Source organism: Phoca vitulina, unplaced genomic scaffold (assembly GCF_004348235.1).
Source record: "Phoca vitulina isolate PV1807 unplaced genomic scaffold, GSC_HSeal_1.0 scaffold52, whole genome shotgun sequence".
NCBI lineage: Eukaryota > Metazoa > Chordata > Mammalia > Carnivora > Phocidae > Phoca > Phoca vitulina.
In genome coordinates, this window is record NW_022589755.1 from 11,128,317 (window position 1) to 11,151,710 (window position 23,394).

Sequence of the window (23,394 nt, forward strand, 5' to 3'; positions counted from 1 at the left end):
CAAAGCTTATTAAATTGTTTTCAATATGTTGAACTTCTTATACGTCAACTATAATTCAATTAGGTGGTTAAAAATTATACGTCTATATATGAAATATTAATGTACAAATAAAAAACTGGGTAGCAGGACTTTTTCTCCCACATTTCCTGCACAGTCCACCAGAGGGCGGCAGAGCCGCTCTACACCTGGGCGCCCCCCTCGGCACCCACAGCCCAGCAGGGTCTGACCCTCCCCAGCCTCACCCAATCACCGTCCTCCTGGCTCTCCAGGCTCCCCACACTGGACCCCGTCATCCCCCTTAGCCAGCTAGGTGTCTGCCCCCTGAGACTGTCCCTCTATGGGCAGCTAGTCCCTCTCCGCCCACTGTCCTTAGAGGGGCGAAGGTTCACTCACACTTCCGGTCTCAGCCCCAGGTCACTTTCCCAGGAGTGCTCCATGTGACCCCCCATCAGCTAAGACCCCCTGACATGCTCCAGACGCACCAGACATTTTCCCTTCCTGGCCCTTCTCTCGATTCTAATTGACTCCTCAGTGCCATGATTTCCTGACTGCCCGTGGCCCTGTTCCAAGGGAAACCCCACGAGTCCAGGGCCCACATCTGTCCTGTTCTTGGTGGAGCTCCCAGGACCCAGCCCTGGGCCTGACACATCACAGAAGCCAGTAAATACTCGTTAAATGCAGGAGGGAAACCACACAATGGAAGTCACCCCCGTGTCATCTGGGGTCGGAGCCTCTTCCCGGCAGACCCAGGCCGCTGGCATCAGCATGGGAGGGGGCCAGCATGTGCCCAAGGCTGTCCCTGTAAGGCTGTCAGGGCTTACCCCCTCCTAGATTCAGGAGGGATGACAGGGGCCTCCTACAGTTAGAGATCAGACCCCCATTCACTCCCAGAACACAGACACCCCCACCCATCTCTGTCTGTGACTGACTTCTCTCCCTGGAGGGCCTGGGTGGGCAGCCTGTGTCCTTCCTCTTCTCTTAGAGATCTGACCTGCCACAAATTCTGCATCACCACCCCAGATGCAGTTACTACCCATGGAGTTCAGAGCCCTACACTGACCTCCAAAGACATCAGGGGGTGACTCCTCATCCTGAGGGCCCCTGGTCTGTGGGGACACCTGCTATGTCTCCCTGAAGGTTTCTCAGCAGCCCAAGGAGTCCTGGGGAACAAGGGGGAACGTCCCAGGTAGACGGGACAGAAGAACCCAGGATGTGCCTGTGTTTCCCCGGGGCTGAGGGTCTCCTCCCCTTTCACAGAGGCAGCCCTGGGATCCCTCAGCTGAGTCTCTGGGTGGAGCCACTCCAGCTCCTGGTTCCTTCAGGGAGACCTAGAGCAGAGCAGAGACAGGGACACAGATGACTTGGATGCAATCCCCTCAGTGAGTGATGGGGAGACAGAGCATTGTGGTGTTCAGCCTCCCAGGCTGGTGCCTTTTCCTCAAAGTCTCAAGAGACCCCTACAAGGTCATTCCTTGAAATCTCGAGGACAGAGAGCTCATGCTGAGGGAGCACATCTCTGGGCTGACAATTCTCCTGACACAGGATCAGGAATATTCTGGATACTGCCTGTCCTCTCCCTGGACTCACCCTGCCCTGGGATGGAGTCAGGCAGTCTAGGACCCACAGGGACCAGGACCCGGGCTGACCAGTCCCTCACCTCGGCCCAGGACTCAGGCATATCCTTGGGAACCTGGTCAGCATCCCTGGTGTGGCCCCAGAATCGCCTCCAGGGGGGCGACATAGGGACATGCAGACAACACACAGGACATTAAACCCTGAAGCTGGCTTTGGCTAAGGAGGTGGAGAAGGAGCCTGGTTTCCATCCCTTTCTCCAACAGACCCTTCTGGGTCCCTCCCACATGTCTGTTCTGTCCTGCCCGCTCCTTCTAGGGAGAAGACCCTTGATTTGTCAGGGGTCCCTGTGCAGCAACCCATTCCCTGCCTGGTACCACCAGGGGGATGGGGGAGGCAGGGTGACCACAGCAAAGTCCCCCAGGCAGAGGACACGGGCTGCCCAGGACACTCAGGGGCACATGGACAATGTCTGGGCCACAATTCAGCCAACAGACCCTGAGGGAGGGTCTCCTCAAAACCTTCCTGGGAGCCCCAGTCACCTGAACTCCCACCACCTCTTCTCTTCCCAGGACACAGGAAACCCCCTTCCCACCTGGGAACTGAGCTCCTGAGACACGTGGTCCTGGGTGTCTGTCCCTGGAAGCAGAGGCCAGGCTGGGGACACCCAGGGATGGACTGTGGGTCCCTCACCAGTCATCACCCAGCCTGCCCCTTTCTCACCCCCAGAGTCATCTCTGGGACCTCGCTGCCAGGAGTCAATCCAACCTCCCCAGAGCTGTGAGAACACTGGGGAGACCGGTGCCCAGCTGGGATTCTCTGTTACAACAGAAATAATCCCCTGGATTTGGGGACCCTGGGGCTCTGTGTGTGGTGCCAACAGACTCAAGGCCAGGACTCAGCAGAGGAGTAGGGAGAAGGGCCATCCTGTAAGGGAACCGGGTCCCCCTCAGTCTGGCTATTCAGAGTGTGCTCCCTGGGCCAGGACGATCAGCATCACCTGGGAGCTTGTTAGAGGCAGACTCTGGGGTCCACACCACACCTGCTGAGTCAGAATCTGCATTTTCACAGCATCTGCAGACCCTCTGTGGGCTCAGGAGAGGGAAAGGCGGCCCCATCCCACATCATCCCACCCGGTCTCAGTCTGGCTGGGCATCTGCTGAAGCAGCATTTCTGGGTGTCACCTGGGCATCCACAGTCTTGATAAAGTTCCACAGGTGATTCCAGCGCACAGTGGGGGTGACATCCCTGTGACATGTTCCTGAGGCAGCCCCCAGGCTCCTGCTCTGAAGGGAAAGCCACACGGGGAGGAGAGAGGGCTGTGGGGGCGCTGACCCTGCACCTTGACCCCGAGCTGTGGGGGTCACCAGACCCCAATGCCACAGGCTTGTGCTTGTCCAAACAAGGGCGTGTGCGCGCTCTCGCATATGGTGGGAAAGCACAGCTGAAGACGGAGAGGCCTCAGCAGTTCCCAGGGAACCGCAATGTAGGCAGAAATGAAAGGGGAAGAAGAGGACAAGGGAGTCAGGAGGGACGGGCGGGGCCCTGGCAGAGACCCCGCCCCGGCCCACGTGACCCCGCCCAGCGCTCCTGCCCCCAGAGGCCGCTCAGCTCAGAGGGAGGGAGGACGGCAGAGCTGACAGGACAGGACGGCAGTGCTCCTGAGCGGTTCTGGAGCAAAAGCTCTTCCCCCAGAGGGAGGGACGGACCGGGCAGCAGGCACCATGGAGCCCCCGTCGGCCCCTCCCCGAGGAGGACGCGTCCCCTGGCAGGAGGTCCTGCTGGCAGGTGAGAGGGATGATCCCCTGCGAGGGGGCGGGAGGATGGGAGAGAGAGGCTGGCTGGGGTCTCCCGGGGAGGACAGGGCTCTGAGAGGGGACAGGGGAGCAGGGCAGGACGGGGGAGCCGGCTCAGCAACGGGAAAATTTCATGATCTGGAAATGGGGAGCCAAGGGCTGTTTCCCAAGTTACTCATCACTGAGGACTGAATTCTGAAAACTGATAACAACAACCAGGGACCCTAAACACTGCCCTTTCCCACCAACCTGAGATCTTGACAGACAAACGCTAGACTTGGAGGGCCCTGGGGCCACATTCATTCAGCCCCGGGTATTTACAGCCTGCCCCACCCCTGGGGTACAGCACAGATCAGACGAGTCCCTGCCCTCCCTGAGCTCACTTCTATGGGGAGGAAGACACACAGAGACGTCTAGAATGTGATGTCAGGTCCTGACGAGCACCAGGAAGGGAACAGAGCAGGGAAAGGTCAGAACGTGAAGACAGAGGGTCTTTAGAGGAGGTGCTCAGGGCAGACCTCTCCCCAGGACCCCCTGAGTGGGAGCAGGGATCTGAGGGCAGGGAGGGAGTGAGCGACAGACATGTGAGGAAGAGGGTTGGAAACAGAGGAAGTAAGTTCAGAGGCGCTGACGTAGTGTGGTCATGCCGCTGACCTTGACCAGCAGGAGACACACACTCACACACACACCCCGAGGCTGGGGGATTAGGACCTGCTCCTTCTCCGGGGCCCCAGCTTTCCCTCCCAACACATAGGTCCAAACACTGATCTGTGTCTTCCCTTCCCTCCTAGTCTCACTCTTAACCTTCTGGAACCCGCCCACCACTGCCCAAGTCACTGTGGAATCGGTGCCGCCCAGTGTTGCTGAAGGGAAGGATGTTCTTCTGCGAGTCAACAATCTGTCTGGGGATCCTCTAGGCTATAACTGGTTCAGAGGGGAAACTGTAGAGTTCAGCCGTCAAATTGTATCATATGCAGTAGACAGAAATGTAACTACCCCAGGGCCTGCACACAGCGAAAGAGAGACAATATACCCCAATGGATCCCTGCTGTTCCAGAACATCACCCTGAACGACGCAGGATACTACACCATACAAATCATAAAGAGAGATGTTCAAGTTGATCAAGTAACAGGACAGCTGCGCGTATTCTGTGAGTAATTCCTCTCTCACCTCTAGTGTTGGGTGGGATGAATTCTACTTCACACACACACAGGATGGACAGGCCAAGATTTGGCCTCCATCCCCCTCTGCATTAAGTCCCATGTGGGGTTCAAGCATTTAGTGCGGGACACACACAGTGGAGACAAACTTCCTAATATCAAATGCCTTTTCAGGAATCCAGACTCTGGGACCATCTGAGAAAGACCCTGCAGGGTCCAGTCAGGACCAGGCCTGAGGGGCCTCTGGGATCTTCACCAGAGCTCAGCCCAGAAAGCCCCTGCCCAGACCCCTGTGTTGGGGCTCCTGACTGTAGTGACCCTGGGGGTCTGTGCCAGGATGGGGTTAGGGCTCCTGGGCAGAGCTGCCTGGGAGCAATGATTTCCCAGCTGCCCGAGCTGGTCACCAGCCAGGGCTCAGTCTCAAGAGCCACATCTGGGGAGGGCAGAGCCTGGTCCTTCACCTGAGACTCAGCATGGACAGCACAGACACAGAAGTCCCCAGTCCAGGGGCACCTGTGTGGCTCAGTCAGTTAAGCAACTGCCTTTGGCTCATGTCCTGATCCCAGTGTCATGGAATTGAGCCCCGGTTAGGGTCCCTGCTCAGCAGGGGAGTCTGGTTCTCCCCCTCCCCTTGCTCATGCTCTCTCTCTGGCTCACTCTCTGTCTTTCAAGTAAATAAATAAAATCTTGAAAAAAAAGTCCCCGGTCCATTAGCCAACTGCTGTGGAGGGCTTGGGGGACACCAGTGGAAGGGCAGCACCCCCAGGAAGGAACAGAGCAGAGAGATGTCCTGGCATCTCCTCCTCCACCAAGAATCAGGCCCAGGGAGCCTTCTCTTGTGGAGACAAGTGGGAATAGCCGCCATCTGATTGGCCAGCGGCTATAGACCAAATTGAGGTCAGGTATTTTGGGACGTTTAAAGGTTAATTCACAAGCATGGCAAGTAGAGATCATCTACCATTATTCTTATTGCATTAAGGGGAAACTGAGGCACGGGGAGACACAGTCACTGAATCAGGGTCACACAGACTGGTGAGCAGCAGATCAGAGTTACCCAGGCTCAGTGTGCAGACACAACCCCGTCCTCTCCTCCAGCAGAGGGAGGGATGCTGGTCTGGGCAGTGATGGCAACCGGAGGCTCACTCCATGTTTACTCTAGAACCATATGACCTGCATCAGCAATCAGAGGCAGAATGATCCGGCCGACCCCCAGATGCCCAGTCCTCACCTCTCTGTGCTGGACTTGAGATCTGTGTTCCTGTCTCTCCCACTGGGGTGTCAGGGAAAGAATTTGCCTTGTCCTCCTGACTCTACACCTGAAACCAGCACAAGGTCCACGTGTAACAAACTCGGTTGCTCTTGCTTAGGAGGGAAGGAGTGAACAGTGTGGGAGTCTCTCCCGCTGGAGGGCAGGGAGCCTGTGTGGCCAGACCTCCTAGGATCCTGCACCCAGGACACCTCTCCGAAGAGATGATGGATCATTAATTCACTCACCACCCCTGCTTCCTGTTCATCTCCTTGCTCTCTGCTTGGTCATTGGTCTCAGCTCTTCCTGATGATAACGATGTTGCTGGACACATGGGCTAAGACGTTCCTGGTGCTGATACTACAGAGATGTCCAGGCAGAGCAGACACATGACTGAGGGTCAGAGGGGGAGGTAAGGGCCTCTCCTTACAGATCGTCACCTGAACAAAGACACTCATCCTTCTGCAGACAGCAGGGGCATCCTCTGGGGCACATTTACACATCTCGCTAGGGCCCTTGGAATGGCTGGCGTCTCAGAGGAAGGAGTGTGACCCAAGGCCCCAGGCCCATTCTCATTCCATCACCTCCTGTGTTTCCCCACAGAGCCAGTGGCCCAGCCCACTGTCCAGGCCTACAAAACTATAGTCACAGAAGATAAGGACTCTGTGGTCCTGACCTGCTCCACAAATAACACTGGGGTCTCCATCCACTGGTTCATCAATGGCCAGAGTCTGAAGCTCATGGAGAGGATGAAGCTGTCCCAGGACAACAGCACCCTCACCATACTCCCTGTCAGGAAGGAGGATGCCGGGAATTACCAGTGTGAGGTCTCCAACCCAGTTAGTTGCAGCAAAAGTGACTCCATCAGGCTGGGTGTGAGGTGTGAGTGACCCTCAACCTCTCCTTCTCCTCCCTGTATATTTCACTGGCAGGGGGTGTGTAATAGATGCAGGCCCGTAGGTGGTGGGAGCCTCCTTCAGAGCCTCTAGGACAATGTGGATAGAATTCCCTGGAATTAGATGAATCTTGTTAGCATCTTGTTAGAATCTTGTTAGCATCTGATATGTACCAACTGTTGGAGCTCAGGCAAGATGCTCAACCTCCTGAGCCTCAGTCTCCTCATCTCTAAAATTGGAAAGAACAGCTAGATCTTAGGGCTGTTGTGAGGGTTGTTAATATGAATTTATGAGATGAAATCCTGAGACGCATCATACACAGAATCAGGCTCAATCAAATTTAGTAGCTATTGTTCTTTTGTTATTAACGTTTTTGTTACTAGCTGTAATATCTCAGGGAATTGGGATTAAGTGTTGTGTGATCACATTACAACTCTCTGACCTTCACTGATTTACTGAAGCCCTTTACATACTCGGATGCTCATTTTGCACAGTAGGGGGTGACACCTGCCCCCTCATGGGCAGGGACAGCAGCAGATGAGATAAACATAAAGTATTTCCCACGTGCCTGGCACAGAGCTGACCTCAAAAGCAGTCAGCTAATGTTATTCTCTTTAATTAGTGTTGAGTGGACAGGTAGGGGCCTCCCTCTAAGAACATTGATAGTAGGGGAGCCTGGTTGGCTCAGTCGTTGAGCGTCTGCCTTTGGCTCAGGTCATGGTCCCAGGGTCCTGGGATCAAGCCCTGTGTTGGGCTCCCTGCTCAGCAGGAAGCCTGCTTCTCCCTCTCCCACTCCCCCTGCTTGTGTTCCCTCTCTTGCTGTGTCTCTCTCTGTCAAATAAATAGTATCTTTCAAAAAAAAAAAAAAAAAGAACATTGATAGTAATGGAAAGGATGACCCAGGGGAAGAGGCATAATGTGAGAGGAAAATGAACAGGACACTGGCACTGGCCCGAGGGTGGGGGCACAACATGAGGATTCAAGCAAGTCCAGGATTTCCCTGAGGAACAGAAACGATGCAGCAGTCGAGGGGGTGGGACATGGTGATCACAACACACACACCACCCAAACCTCAGTGGCCTTTCGTTCCTTCTGAACCAGACCCTTCCCCCACAGCCCCTCCTGGCTTCTGATTTGACCTGGGACTCATTCCCCTCCCTTTTTCTTCTTATTTCAGATGAAAGAAGCACCACAGGCCTCCCTGTGGGGTCCATCATTGGCATTGCAGTTGGGGTCCTGGTCGGACTGGCACTGTCGGCCACGCTGGGTTGTCTCCTGTTCCACACAAGGACTGGAAGGTACGATGGCATTTCCCACACTGATCCTGTCCCCCAACTGACCCTGGGCCAGGAGGGGACCCTATCCTGACCTAGGATTCTGGGCTGGCTCTTCCAGGCCGCCCAATAGCCCTCTGAATTTTCCCTCTCATTCCATCTGGCTCCTTCCTAACCAGCTGCTGACCAGTGAATCCTTCAAATGTTCCTCAGTTATAAATTAGGGACAACTAGGAAACAGCCCGTCATGGTTTTCCTGGTTCGATTGGCAAACCTACAGTGGTGCTGACAGGACTAAGTGCTCGGTAAATGGCACCTCCCATGGTTTATTTATGTCCACACGCCCTGTGAGGGAGAGTTATACCTCAGGATCTGAGGCTGGTCCTGGTCAAGGTCACACAATGGAGAGTAGAAGAGCCTGACAGTCCAGGTGAGTTCATCCCCCAAATGGCAGATGCAGGAACCACAGCCCCTGATCTGTGAGAGCAGAGAACCTGGGTTCGGCCAGGGAGAGGTCCTGGGATGTCCTTTATGCCTCTTGTCCAGGCAGATGGAGATAGAGGACAGGCTGCCGTCACATTTCAGCATCTGCTGACCTGAGGGGGCGAGGGTCTGGCCACAGCGGGGGCACCACATTCAGGGATCCAGCATACCCGGGGCTCCCCAACTGTCCTGCACACATAGCTGCAGGCTTGACCCTTCCACTCAGACAAACCCTCATGTTTGATTCCTTTCCTGGGTCCTCCATTCTTTTTCTGCACACTTTCTCCTAGATGCCCATCAGCCTGAGTGTCTTCCCCTCTGGGCCGAGGACGTGCTCCAAAGGCTTTCCTTATCCCTTCTCCTGGGCCTGTCCCCTCCTAAATAGCACTGGTGGAGAGAGGGGGTCTCTAACCCCTGCCTGGAATGAGGATCCTGCTTGTCCCCTGCTCTGACACCAAAGCTGTGACCTCTCCCTGCACCCCTCACATGTAAGCCTGATCTTTCCTAGGGCCAGTGGCTGGTGTGATCTCAGAGAGCTCTGTCGCCCAGCATCCACCCCCCGTGAGTATATCTTCAGCACGGGTGGGACCCAGAGCCCCGAAGTCCTGCCCACATTGTCCGCTCCTGCCAGTCACTCCCCAGGGCCTCTGACCCTTTCTCTGTGGCTTCAGCTCAGGGGACCTCAAATGGCCATACACCCTGACCTGTGGAATCTAGGTCATAGTTCAGCACCTTGACCTCATGGGCCCTAACATGGCCAGTGGGTCTGTCCCTGGGAGGTGCTCCTGCTTCCCTGTTCTCTGAGAGCTGAGGACCTGTCCCCTCCTGGAGGGTGGCCCCAAGCTTCTTCACAGCCCTGGTGCTAACTCCTGTCTCTGTCCCCAGGCCATGGTCCAGCCTGCAGCTCCGCATCCCCGGTAAGCCCGCCCCCTCCACCACTCTTTCCACTGGGGTCCAGGCTGTGCAGACTCAAGGTGGGCAACCAGCCAATTCAGCAGCACAGAGCAGACCTTGCTTCCCCCAGAGTAGCTAGGAGAAGGCAAGCCCTGTTCTGGCCAGGAGTGGACCCTCTTCAGGGGAAGGACCATCCCCCTGCATGTCCTGAGTTGTCCCTGCTCCCCTGAGCTGGCCAAAGGAGAACCCTGGAGTCCAGCCAGGGGCAGGGTGGGCACTGGGAGCATTAGCCAGGGGTCCTGGGCAGTGGTCGGGGCCTGGGGTATGGGTCAGCAGGCTTGGAGAAGGCTGCTCCAGAGGCAGAACTGGTCACTTCTGTAGAGAAATGACCCTGCCTCTCTGACTACCAATACCCATTCTCTCCTGTTTAGGACTCCCTGCCCAGCCCCACCACAGCCGTTCCCATCTACCAGGTGAGTGTGGGCAATGACTGCTCTGGTCCCCGAAGCCCAAGGGGGCCAAAGATCTGCGCCCATCCTGCCCCTGGCTGTGTTTTCAGGTTCAGGAAGCAAGACAGCAAGGGGGACAGGGCATTGTGGGAGGAAGGAGGGGCCCCGGGCAGACACCTGCCACACAGCCAGGCTCCCAGAGAGCAGCCCAGGTGGGCCTAGAACCTGAAAGTCACCCAGATATGTTCTAAGAAGGTGACAGGGTCTCAGAGGCTCTTCTTCTTTTACAGGAATTACGACACCCCAACACAAACATTTACTGCCAGATCAACCACAAAGCAGAAATGGCTTCTTAGTTTCCCCTGGGAACTGCTCCTTCCAGGGCCCTCCTGGGACCCCAGACTCTAGGTGGGGTCAGGAGCTGCAGCCTGAGCCAGAGAACCGGCTCTAAGCCCTGAAGATATTCAGGGACATGGACCCAGGGTCAGGTCCCTCCTGATTTCTGGAGACCCCTACAGGCTGTCCTGAACCCAGGACAAAGGCCCCCATTTCCCAGGAAGTGGGGGTTCCCAGGGAAAGTGTCCTGACCCCTGACCCACCAGGGATGATCTGAGAGGATCTGAATAAGGAGGACTCATCCCCTCCTTGACCCTTTTTTTGGTGAATGGTAATTTCTCTTAGCAGAAATTTCCCCAGGGGCACCTGGCTGGCTCGGTCAGTAGAGCATGCTACTGTATTTTTTTTTAACGTTTTATTTATTTATTTGAGGGAGAGGGAGAGCAAGAGAGCACAAGAAGGGGAAGTGGGAGAGGGAGAAGCAGACCTCCACTGAGCAGGGAGCCCTATGGAAGGCTCGATCCCAGGACCCTGAGATCATGACCATAGCTGAAGGCAGATGCTTAACCAACAGAGCCACCCAGGTGCCTGGAGCATAAAACCCTTGATCTTTGGATCATGAATTTGAGCCCCATGTGTGGCATAGAATTTAGTTTAAAAAAATAGTAAAGTGGTCTCAAGAGACCCCTACTAGGTCATTCCTTGAAATCTTAAGGACAGGGCGCCTGGGTGGCTCAGTTGGTTAAGCGACTGCCTTCGGCTCAGGTCATGATCCTGGAGTCCCTGGATCGAGTCCCGCATCGGGCTCCCTGCTCGGCAGGGAGTCTGCTTCTCCCTCTGACCCTCCCCCCTCTCATGTACTCGCTCTCTCTCAAATAAATAAATAAAATCTTTAAAAAAAAAAAAAAAAGAAAGAAATCTTAAGGACAGAGAGCTCCTGCTGAGGGAGCACCTCCCTCTGGGGGGACAATTCTCCTGACACGGGAGCAGGAATCTTCCGGTCAGTGCCTGTGCTCTGCTAGGGCTCACCCTGCCCTGGGATGGAGTCAGGCAGTCTAGGACCCACAGAGTCCAGGACCCGGGCTGCCCAGTCCTTCACCTCTGCCCAGGGCTCCCGTCCCACTCACATCCTTGGGAGCCTAGGCAGCATTCCTGGTGCTGCCCCGAGAATCGCCGCCAAAGGGTGACATAGGGACATGCAGAAAACACACAAAAAAACCCTGAAGCTGGCTTTAGCTAAGGAGGTGGAGGAGCCTGGTTTCCATCCGTTTCTCCAACAGACCCTTCTGGGTCCCTCCCACATGCCTGTTCTGTCCTGCCCGCTCCTTCTAGGGCCCTAGGAGGTCCCTGATCTGTCAGGGGTCCGTGTGCAGCTCCCCATTCCCTGCCTGGCACCACCATGGGGGAGGTAGGGTGACCATAAGAAAGTCCCCAGACAGAGCACACAGGCTGCCCAGGACACTCAGGGGCACATGGACAGTCTCAGGGCCACAATTCAGCCAACAGACATGGAGAAGGAGGGTGTCCTCCAAACCTTCCTGGCGGCCCCAGCCATCCGATCTCCCACCAGTCCTCTCTTCAGAGGACACACAGGAAACCCTCTTCCCACCTGGGAACTGAGCTCCTGAGACACCTGATCCTGGGTCTCTGACCCTGGAAGCAGAGGCCGAGCTAGGGACACCCAGGGATGGACTGTGGGTCCCTCACCAGTCATCACCCAGCCTGCCCCTTTCTCACCCCAGAGTCATCTCCGGGACCTTGCTGCCAGGAGTCAATCCAACCTCCCCAGAGCTGTGAGAACACTGGGGAGACCGGTGCCCAGCTAGGATTCTCTGTTACAAACGGAAATATCCCCTGGATTTGGGGACCCTGGGGCTCTGTGTGTGATGCCAACAGACTCAAGGCCAGGACTCAGCAGAGGCCAACTCAGGGTAGGGAGAGGGGCCAACCTCTAAGGGAACCGAGTCCCCCTCAGTCTGGCTATTCAGAGTGTGCTCCCTGGGCCAGGACGATCAGCATCACCTGGGAGCTTGTTAGAGGCACACTCTGGGGTCCACACCACACCTGCTGAGTCAGAATCTGCATTTTCATAGGATCTGCAGACACTCCGTGGGCACTGGAGAGGGAAAGGCGGCCCCATCCCACATCATCCCACCCGGTCTCAGTCTGGCTGGGCATCTGCTGAAGCAGCATTTCTGGGTGTCACCTGGGCATCCACAGTCTTAATAAAGTTCCACAGGTGATTCCAGCGCACAGTGGGGATGACATCCCTGTGACAAGGGTTCCTGAGGCAGCCCCCGGGCTCCTGAAAGGAAAGCCACATGGGGAGGAGAGAGGGCTGTGAGGCTGCTTATCCTGCATCTTGACCCCGAGCTGTGAGGGTGACTGGACCCCAACGCCACAGGCTTGTGCTTGTCCAAACAAGGGCGTGTGCGCGCTCTCGCATATGGTGGGAAACCACAGCTGAAGACGGAGAGGCCTCAGCAGTTCCCAGGGATCTAAAATGTAGAAGGAAATGAAAGGGGAAGAAGGGGACAAGGGAGTCAGGAGGGAGGGGAGAGGATGAGAGGAGAGAGGAGAGGGGAGGGGAGGGGAGGGGCGGGGCAGGGACCTGGCAGAGACCCCGCCCCCGGCCCACGTGACCCCGCCCAGCGCTCCTGCCCCCAGAGGCCGCTCAGCTCAGAGGGAGGAAGGACGGCAGAGCTGACAGGAGAGGACGGCAGTGCTCCTGAGCGTTTCTGGAGCAGAAGCTCTTCCCCCAGAGGGAGGGACGGACCGGGCAGCAGGCACCATGGAGCCCCCGTCGGCCCCTCCCCGAGGAGGACGCGTCCCCTGGCAGGAGGTCCTGCTGGCAGGTGAGAGGGATGATCCCCTGCGAGGGGGCGGGAGGATGGGAGAGAGAGGCTGGCTGGGGTCTCCCGGGGAGGACAGGGCTCTGAGAGGGGACAGGGGAGCAGGGCAGGACGGGGGAGCCGGCTCAGCAACGGGAAAATCTCATGATCTGGAAGTGGGGAGCCAAGGGCTGTTTCCCAAGTTACTCATCACTGAGGACTGAATTCTGAAAACTGATAACAACAACCAGGGACCCTAATCGCTGCCCTTTCCCACCAACCTGAGATCTTGACAGACAAACGCCAGACTTGGAGGGCCCTGGGGCCACATTCATTCAGCCCCGGGTATTTACAGCCTGCCCCACCCCTGGGGTACAGCACAGATCAGAGGAGTCCCTGCCCTCCCCGAGCTCACTTCTATGGGGAGGAAGACAGACACACAGAGATGTCTAGAATGTGATGTCAGGTCCTGATAAGCACCAGGAAGGGAACAGAGCAGAGAAAGGTCAGAACGTGAAGACAGAGGGTCTTTAGAGGAGGCGCTCAGGGCAGGCCTCTCCCCAGGACCCCCTGAGTGGGAGCAGGTATCCAAGGGCAGGGAGGGAGTGAGCGACAGACATGTGAGGAAGAGGGTTGGAAACAGAGGAAATTAAGTTCAGAGGCGCTGAAGTAGTGTGGTCATGCCGCTGACCTTGACCAGCAGGAGACACACACTCACACACACACCCCGAGGCTGGGGGGTTAGGATCTGTTCTCTCTCCAGAACCCCAGCTTTCCCTCCCAACACATAGGTCCAAACACTGATCCGTCTCCTCCCTTCCCTCCTAGTCTCACTCCTAACCTTCTGGAACCCGCCCACCACTGCCCAAGTCACGGTGGAATTGGTGCCGCCCAGTGTTGCTGAAGGAAAGGATGTTCTTCTGCTCGTCCACAATCTGCCTGGGGATCCTCTAGGCTATGGCTGGTTCCGAGGGGAAACTGTAGAGCCCAGCCGTCAAATTGTATCATATGTAGTAGACACACAAGTAACTACCCCAGGGCCTGCCCACAGCGGCAGAGAGACAATATACCCCAATGGATCCCTGCTGTTCCAGAACATCAACCTGAAGGACACAGGATACTACACCGTACAAATCACAAAGAGAAATTTTCAAGTTGATCAAGGAACAGGACAGCTGCGCGTATTCCGTGAGTAATTCCTCTCTCACCTCTGGTGTTGGGTGGGGTGAATCTACTTCACACACACAGGATTTACAGGCCTGAACTGGGCCTCCATTCCCTTCCGCATTATGTCCTGTGGGGGGTTCGAGCATTTAGTACAGGACACACACAGTGGGGACAACTTAATTAGATTAGAATTCCTTTCCCAGAATCCCGATTCAGGGATCTAGAACTCTGCACGCCCCAGGAGGACAAGTCCTGAGGGGCCTCTGGGATCCCCACCAGAGCTCAGCCCAGAAAGCCCCTGCCCAGACCCCTGTGTTGGGGCTGCTGATTCTAGTGACCCTGGGTGTCTGTGCCAGGATGGGGTTAGGGCTCCTGAGCAGAGGTGACTGGGAGCAACTCAGTTGCTTTTGTTAGGAGGGAAGGAGTGAACGGTGCGGTGTCTCTCCCGCTGGAGGGCAGGGAGCCTGGTGGCCAGATCTGCTAGGATCCTGCACCCAGGACGCCTCTCTGAAGAGATGATGCATCATTCATTCCCTCACCACCCCTGCTTCCTGCTCATCCCCTTGTCTCTGCTTGGTCACTGGACTCGGCTCTGCCATGGATGGGGTCACTGCCTATGTCACTCATTATCAAACAGCTGGGCAGAGCTGCCATCCAGGCCCTGGGACCTGAGTACTGGACTGACCTCCAGGCTTGTTCCTGCTGTCCCCGGTGTCATTTCTGCTCAGACCCCCATCCCCAGGCTTAGCTGGCAGGTCAGTGCAGAGCCAGGAGAGGTCCGGGGCTGTCTCTGACTCTGTCCTGTGTCTTCCAGGACCAAATGCTGCTCTGTGATTGACACTGGAGACAGCCTTGCTGTCAGCACACAGAGCAGGGGCTTTACTTTCTCCTAGCGCTCAGATCCTCATGCATTTGTCCTGAGCTACACACACCTGCCTAGTCTTTGAAGGCCTCAGGTTGGCTGAGAGGTGAGAGATGCCAACTCTGATTCAAGATGCTTGTGGAATGGGGCCCCTGGGGGGCTGAGTCGTTTAAGTGTCTGCCTTCAAATCAGGTCATGATCCTAGGATCCTGGGATCAAGCCCAAGCCCGAGATGTGGCTCCCTACGAAGCAGGGAGTCTCCTTCTCCCTCTCCCTCTGCCCCTCCACCTGCTTCCGTGTGTGCGCTCTCTCTCTCTCTTTCTTAAATAAATAAATAAAATCTTTTTTAATAAATAGATGTCTTGGAGAAATTTCATGTACCAACCACCCAGGGCAATGTTCTTTCTGTTGTCTGCACAGCGGAGTTACCCAAACCCAACATCGCAAGCAACAACTCCGACCCCGTGGAGAATGTGGATTTTGTTCTACTAATGTGTGGACCTCAGACACAGAACACAAGCTACCTGTGGTCAGTAAACAGGAAGAGCCTCCGGGCCAGCACCAGGCTGGAGCTTTCCCTGGACAACAGGACTCTCACTATACATGGTGTCACAAGAAATGACACAGGAACCTATGAGTGTGAAATTCGGAACCCAGGGAGTACTGGTCATAGTGACCCATTCACCCTGAATGTTCTCTGTGAGTAACTTCCCTTCCTACCTGACCCGGGCTGCCAGCCCAAATCCACGCTGCCGGGGGCCAGGCCACAACTATCCTTCTGGGGTCTGAGTCCATGACTCTCAGCTGGACCCCCAGGCTGGCCATGGCTTCTGGTCCCAGACAATCCTGGGCAGGCCCAACCTAAGCCAACTCTGGGAGGGGACGGGCTGTTCCTCCCTGAGAGGGTCACCAGCCTCTGAGGGGAAACAGGTGAATGTCTTAGACCCAGGCTCAGTGAACACAGGGGGCTTATGGTTGGGACTTTCTCAAACAAGGTTGGGACCCAGCTCAGAGGGACACTGTGGCCCTAATACACACCAGGACCTCCTCCCCTTCCCTCAGATTACATCACCTGTGGCTTTATTCTGTTTGCTCCAGATGGTCCGGACGCCCCCACCATTTCCCCCTCAGACTCCTGTTACCTTCCAGGGGCCAACCTCAGTCTCTCCTGCCACGCAGCCTCTAACCCGCCTGCACAGTATTCTTGGTTTATCAGTGGGAGGCCCCAGCCACTCACACAGGAGCTCTTTATCCCCAACATCACTGCGAATGATAGTGGATCCTATACCTGCCTCGCCTATAACTCTGGCACTCGCCTCAATAAGACCACAGTCAAGACTATCACAGTCTCTGGTAAGTGGATCCCTGGAGCATCTGCATGGATCGCTGCGGTGAAGGTCTGTCTGGCTTTCAGAAAAGAGCCTAGAAGAAGTTATTTCCCACTAGCAAATCCCAGATCTGTCCCTGAACTCTCCCCCTACATGTCTGCTGTCGCTTCCTCCCCTTACTTTCTGATTGTATGGTAGACCTTGGGTCCAGCCTGGAATGTGGGGAGAGGGCTTCTCAGTTCCAGAAAGCCCCATGCATAAAATGGGACTTTGCAAATAGGGAAGAAGGATCCTAAGGGTCAAGTTGCTTTTTGTTGTTGTTGAATTGCAGAAGTCCTTTATATAATCCAGATATTAACCTCTAACCAGATATGGTTTGCAAATGTTTCCTTCCAATCCATGGGTTGCCCTCACATTTTCTTTGTTAGTGAACTTTAATTGACACACAATGTGACATAGTTTCAGGTGTACAGCATAGTGATTGGACAACTCTCTATGTTATGCTCTATTCAACACAATGTAGCTCCCATCTGACCCCATGCAGCCCCATTAAAATACCATTGACTGGGGCACCTGGGTGGCTCAGTTGGTTAAACGACTGCCTTCGGCTCAGGTCATGATCCTGGAGTCCCGGGATCGAGTCCCACATTGGGCTCCCTGCTCGGCGGGGAGTCTGCTTCTCCCTCTGACCCTCCTTCCTCTCATGCTCTCTGTCTCTCATTCTCTCTCTCGCAAATAAATAAAATCTTAAAAAAAAAATTTTTAAATACCATTGACTATATTTCCTATGTTGTACATTTCATCCCTATATCCTGTTAATTCCATAACTGGTACTACCACTCTCCGGATTCTGTCTTTTGATGCACAGTAGTTTTCCATTTTGATGTAATCCAATTCAGCTATTTTTTCTTTTATTGTCTTTGCTTTGGGTGTCATATCTAAGAAATCATTGGGAAATCCAGTTTCAGTAAGTTTTTGCATTATGTTTGTTTTTAGACTTTTACTATTTGACTCTAATGTTTAGATGTTTGACCTATTTAAGTTAATTTTTGTACATGATGTGAGATCGGGTCCAACTTCATTCATTTGCATGGCTATCCAGTGTTCCCAACACCATTGGTTGAATAGATATTTTTCTCCATTTAATGGTCATGACAACCTTCTTGAAAATCACTGGACCACATATGACAAGGTTTGTTTCTGGGGTGCCTATTCTATTCCATTGGTCTCTATGTTTGTCTTTATACCAGACCCCATTATTATCAGTTACTAAAGCTCTGCAGTCAGGAAGTAGGAGTCCTCCAACTTTGTTCTTTTTCAAAATAAGTTTGCCTATTTGAGGCTTCTGAATTTCTGTGTGAATTTTTGGAAGTTCTTCTTTCGGCAAAACATTTCGTTAAGTATTTGATATGGAGGTACCTGGCTGGCTTAGCAGCATGTGACTCCTGATCTTGGGGTTGTAGGTTTGTGCCCCACATTGGGTGTAGAGAGTACTTAAAAATGAAATCTTAAAAAAAGGAACTTGGTAGGAATTACACTGAATTTGTGGATCTCTTCAGATAACACTGTCATCTTAACAAGACTAAGTTTCATCACCATGAACATGGGATGTCTTTCCATTTATTTGTGTCCTCTGTAATTTATTACAGCAATGTTTTATATATTTCCATATACAGTCTATTGACTTACTAATTAAGTTAATTCCTAAGTATTTGATTCTTTTTTCTGAAGTATTTTATTCTTTTTAATGTTATTGCAAATAGAGTGGTTTTCCTATTTCTTTTTTGGGTTTTTCATTGTTAGTGTTAGCAACACAGTGATTTTTGTATGTTGATTTTCTATCCCCCAAATTTGTTGAAGTTGTTTATTAGTTCAACAGTTTTTAGTGGACTCTTTAAGGATTTGTATATAAAATTTCATGTCATGTGCAAACAAACATAATGTACTTATTTTTTTACAATTTGATTGCACTGTGTTTTTTTTCCTCCTAATTATTTTTGCCTGGTCTGCTGTACTCTGTTGAATACGGGTGGTGAAAGTGGGACGTTTATCTTCTACCTGATCTTAGAGGAAATACTCTCACTCTTTCACCATGGAGTGTGATGCTAGCTGTGGGCATTTCATGAAAGGCCTTTATTATGTTGCAGAAGTTTCATTCTATTTGTAAGGGTGCCAGTATTCTGTATACAGTAACCACCACTCTACAGAAGTTTTTCACCAGGAGAGTCAAGCCACAGATCTGGAAGTAAAAGTCTTCTTCACAGTGAGAAAACCTGTAGATTGAAAACTCTTTGATTCCTAAGGTTATGAAGATGGTGCAGGTGGCTCTCATTCCCTAGTAAATTATAACAGTATAAATGCCTTCCCTACTTTACATGAAGGTGCCTTAGACACAGAGATGGAAGGGCTGCGAGTCTTCATCCTCCAAAATACATGGAAAGGTATAAAGGAATGAGGCCTGATCTTTTAAAGTCACAAAAGTTCAAGAAAATCACACCGAAGTCCATGGGAAAAAATTCCTCATGATAATGAGGTTGCTGGCCACGTGGGCTAAGAGGTTCCTGGTGCTGATACCACAGTGATGTCCAGGCAGAGCAGACACATGACTGAGGGTCAGAGGGGTAGGAACAGAGCTCTCCTTACAGATCATCACCTGAACAAAGACACTCATCCTTCTTCAGACAGCAGGGCCATCCTCTGGGGCACCTTTACACATCTTGCTGGGGTCCTAGGAGTGGCTGTCATCTCAGAGGAAGGAGTGTGACCCCAGGCCGCAGGCCAATTCTCATTCCATCACCTCCTGTGTTTCTCCACAGAGCCAGTGACCCAACCCTCTGTCCAGGCCAGCAACGCCATAGTCACAGACAATAAAGACTCTGTGGTCTTGACCTGCTCCACAAATAACACTGGGGTCTCCATCCACTGGTTCTTCAATGGCCAGAGTCTAAAGCTCATGGACAGAATGAAGCTGCCCCAGGACAACAGCACCCTCACCATACGCCCTGTCAAGAGGGAGGATGCCGGGAATTACCAGTGTGAGGTCTCCAACCAAAGCAATTCCAGCAAAAGTGCCCCCATCAGGCTGGATGTGAGCTGTGAGTGACCCTCAACCTCTCCCCCTTCCTCCCTGTATATTTTACTGACGGGGGTATAAAATGGATGTGGGCCTGGAGGAGGTGTGAGCCTCCTTCAGAGCCTCTAAGGAAATTTGGATAAAATTCCCAGGAATTAAATGTATCTTGTTAGCATCTTGGTTGTGATATGTACCAGCCATTGGACCTCAGGCAGGATGCTCATCCTCCTGAGCCTGTTCCCTCATCTAGAAAACTGGAAAGAACAGCTAGATCTCAAGGCTGTTGTGAGGGTTGTTAATATGAGTTCATGAGATGAAATCCTGAGACAGCGTCATACACAGAATCGGGCTCAATCAAATATAGCAGCTATTGTTCTTTTGTTATTAACGTTTTTGTTACTAGCTGTAACATCTCAGGGAATTGGGATTAAGATTTGTCTTATCACCTTCCAGCTCTGTGACCTTCACTGATTTACTGAAGCCCTTTACATGCTCAGATACTCATTTTGCACAGTGGAGGTGACACCAGGCCCCCTCACAGACAGCGAAGCAGCAGATGAGATAATCCTAAATTATTTCCCATATGCCTGGCACAGAGCCAACCTCAAAAGCAGTCACCTAATATTATTCTCTTTAATCAGTGAAGAGTGGACTGTTAAGAACCTCCTTCTAATACCATCAATGGTGATGAAACAGAAGACAAGGGGAAGAGGCATAATGTGAGAGCAAAATGAACAGGATCCCAGGGCTGGCCCCAGGGGTGGGGATAAAATGTGAAGATTAGAGTAAGTCCAGGGTTTCACTGAGGAACAGAATGGTGCAAGGGTCGAGGGGGTGTGGACGCTGTGGTGACAACACACACACCAGGCAGACCTCAGTGGCCTTTCCTTCCTCCCGAACCAGGCCCTTCTGCCACGGCCCCTCCTGGCTTCCCCAGATCTGACTTGAGACTCATACCCCTCCCTTTTTCTTCTTATTGCAGATGGAAGAAGCACCACAGGCCTCCCTGTGGCGTCCATCATTGGCATTGCAGTCCTGGTAGGACTGGCACTGGCAGCCGCCCTGGGGTGTCTATTGCTCCGCACAAGGACTGGAAGGTACGATGACATTTCCCACATGCGAATCCTGTCCACCAGCCGACCCCCGGCCAGGAGGGAGACCCTGTCCTGACCTAGGATTCTGGACTGGCTCTTCCAGGCACCCAACTGCCCCCTGGATTTTCCCTCTCATTCCCTCTGGCTCCTTCCTCACCAGCTGCTGATCGGGGTGCTTCCTTCACAGCTCCCTCAGTTATAAATTAGGGGCAATTAGGAAACAGCCCCTCAGGGTTGTCCTGGTTCAATTGGCAAACCTGCAGTGGTGCTTCCAGGACTAAGTGCTCAATAAACAGCACCTCCCATGTTTTATTTATGTCCACACTCCCTGTGAGGGGGAGTTGCAGCCTCAGGATCTGAGGCTGGTCCTGTTCAAGGTTACACAATGGCGAGTGGAAGATCCTGACAGTCCAGGTGAGTTCATCCCCCGAATGGCAGATGTGGGAACCATAGCCCCTGATGTGTGAGAGCAGAGAACCTGGGCTGGGCTGGGGGGAGGTCCTGGGATGTCCTTTATGTCTCTTGTCCAGGCAGATGGAGATAAAAGATGGTCCACTATCACATCTCAGCATCTCCTGGCCTGAGGGGGTGAGGGTGTGACCACAGCAGGGGCACCACATTCAGGGATCCAGCTTACCTGGGGCTCCCCAACTGTCCTTCAAATGCAGCTGCAGACTTGACCCTTCTACTAGGTCAAACCTTCATGTTTGATTCCTTTTCTGGGTCCTCCAGCCCTTTTCAGGACACTTTCTCCTAGATGCCCATCAGCCTGTGGGTCTTCACCTCTGGGCTCCAGAGGCCTTTCCTTATCCCCTCTCCCGAGCCTGTCCTCTCCTAAACAGCACTGGTGGAGAGAGGGGGTCTCTAACCCCTGCCTGGAATGAGGATCCTGCTTGTCCCCTACTCTGACACCAAAGCTGTGACGTCTCCCTGCACCCCTCACATGTAAGCCTGATCTTTCCTAGGGCCAGTGGCTGGTGTGATCTCAGAGAGCTCTGTTGCCCAGCATCCACTCCCCGTGAGTATATCTTCAGCCCGATGGGACTGTGAGTCCTGTAGTCCTGCCCCAGTGTCCACTCCTGCCAGGCACCCCCCTGAAGCCTCTGATCCTTTCTCTGTGGCTTCAGCTCAGGGACCTCAATGGACTATACTCCCTCACCTGTGGAATTTGGATCATAAGTCAGCACCTTGCCCTCATTGAACCCTAACATGGCCAGTGGGTCTGTCCCTGGGAGGCGCTCTTGCTTCCCTGTTCTCTGAGAGCTGAGGACCTGTCCCCTCCTGGAGGGTGGCCCCAAGCTTCTTCACAGCCCTGGTGCTAACTCCTGTCTCTGTCCCCAGGCCATGGTCCAGCCAGCCACTCCGCATCCCCGGTAAGCCCGCCCCCTGCACCACTCTTTCCACTGGGGTCCGGGCTGTGCAGACTCAAGGCAGAGCAACCAGCCAATTCAGCAGCACAGAGCAGATCTTGCTTCCCCCAGAGTAGCCAGGACAAGGCAAGCCCTGTTCTGGCCAGGAGTGGACCCTCTTCAGGGGCAGGACCACCCCCCAGCATGTCCTGAGTTGTCCCTGCTCCCCTGAGCTGGCCAAAGGAGAACCCTGGAGTCCAGCCAGGGGCAGGGTGGGCACTGGGAGCACCAGCCAGGGGTCCTGGGCAGTGGTCGGGGCCTGGGGTATGGGTCAGCAGGCTTGGAGAAGGCTGCTCAAGAGGCAGATCTGGTCACTTCTGTAGAGATATGACCCTGCCTCTCTGACTACCAATACCTATTCTCTCCTGTTTAGGACTCCCTGCCCAGCCCCACCACAGCCGTTCCCATCTACCAGGTGAGTGTGGGCAATGACTGCTCTGGTCCCCGAAGCCCAAGGGGGCCAAAGATCTGCGCCCATCCTGCCCCTGGCTGTGTTTTCAGGTTCAGGAAACAGGAGAGCAAGGGGGACAGGGCATTGTGGGAGGAAGGAGGGGCCTGGGGCAGACACCTGCCACACAGCGAGGCTCCCAGAGAGCAGCCCAGGTGGGCCTAGAACCTGAAAGTCACCCAGATATGTTCTAAGAAGGTGACAGGGTCTCAGAGGCCTCTTCTTCTTTTACAGGAATTACAACACGCCAACATAAACATTTATTGCCAGATCAACCACAAAGCAGAAATGGCTTCTTAGTTTCCCCTGGGAACTGCTCCTTCCAGGGCCCTCCTGAGACCCCAGACTCTAGGTGGGGTCAGGAGCTGCAGCCTGAGCCAGAGAACTGGCTCTAACCCCTGAGGATATTCAGGGACATGGACCCAGGGTCAAGTCCCTCCTGATTTCTGGAGACCCCTACAGGCTGTCCTGAACCCAGGACAAAGGCCCCCATTCGCCAGGAAGTGGGGGTTCCCAGGGAAAGTGTCCTGACCCCTGACCCACCAGGGATGATCTGAGAGGATCTGAATAAAGAGGACTCATCCCCTCCTTGGCCCTTTTTTTGTGAATGGTAATTTCTCTTAGCATAAATTCCCCAGGGGCACCTGGCTGGCTCAGTCAGTAGAGCATGCAACTCTTTTTTTTTTTTTTTTTTTTAAGATTTTATTTATTTAATTGAGAGAGTGAGAGAGAGAGAGTACGAGTGGGGAAGTGGGGCAAAGGGAGAGGGAGAAGCAGACTCCCCACTGAGCAGGGACCCGGATATGCAGCTCCATACCAGGACCCAGGGATCATGTCCTGAGCCGAAGTCAGATGCTTAACCAACTGAGCCACCCAGGTGCCCCAAGCATGCAACTCTTGATCTTGGGGTCATGAATTTGAGTCCCATGTGTGGTATAGAGTTTACACTAATAAAAAAATAATAAAGTGTAAAAAACTAAAAAGAGAAAAGAAATTCACCTGAAACTCTGGGTCTCTTCTCTCCTGGGTCACATAGGGAATGTTACCTCTGAGTTGACCAAGCCCTCATCTCTTG

The 23,394-nt window shown here is 53.7% G+C and overlaps 2 protein-coding genes across 2 annotated transcripts; both read left to right on the forward strand.

The window, feature by feature from the left end:
* The first annotated feature begins 3,179 nt into the window (after nt 1-3,179).
* LOC116622331 (carcinoembryonic antigen-related cell adhesion molecule 3-like) lies at nt 3,180-10,489 on the forward strand. Its single transcript, XM_032388736.1, is given in 8 exon segments — nt 3,180-3,360; nt 4,160-4,519; nt 6,379-6,657; nt 7,849-7,969; nt 8,937-8,989; nt 9,314-9,345; nt 9,754-9,795; nt 10,062-10,489. Coding segments are annotated over 8 exon segments (1,017 nt in total). The 5' UTR covers nt 3,180-3,296; the 3' UTR covers nt 10,128-10,489.
* Nucleotides 10,490-12,713: 2,224 nt separating this feature from the next.
* Nucleotides 12,714-22,948, forward strand: LOC116622332 (carcinoembryonic antigen-related cell adhesion molecule 6-like). The gene is made up of 10 exons (XM_032388737.1): nt 12,714-12,962; nt 13,767-14,126; nt 15,388-15,666; nt 16,066-16,320; nt 19,112-19,390; nt 20,351-20,465; nt 21,428-21,480; nt 21,804-21,835; nt 22,245-22,286; nt 22,554-22,948. Exons 1-10 carry the CDS (start codon nt 12,899-12,901, stop codon nt 22,617-22,619), a joined length of 1,545 nt encoding a protein of 514 aa, XP_032244628.1. The 5' UTR covers nt 12,714-12,898; the 3' UTR covers nt 22,620-22,948.
* The last annotated feature ends 446 nt before the right edge of the window (nt 22,949-23,394 follow it).

Coding starts and splice junctions, on each gene's coding strand:
- LOC116622332 (XM_032388737.1), top strand. CDS start 12,899: ATGGAGCCCCCGTCGGCCCCTCCCCGAGGAGGACGCGTCCCCTGGCAG. Junction 14,127..15,387: donor AGGACAGCTGCGCGTATTCC/GTGAGTAATTCC, acceptor TTGTCTGCACAG/CGGAGTTACCCAAACCCAAC. Junction 22,287..22,553: donor CAGCCGTTCCCATCTACCAG/GTGAGTGTGGGC, acceptor CTTCTTTTACAG/GAATTACAACACGCCAACAT.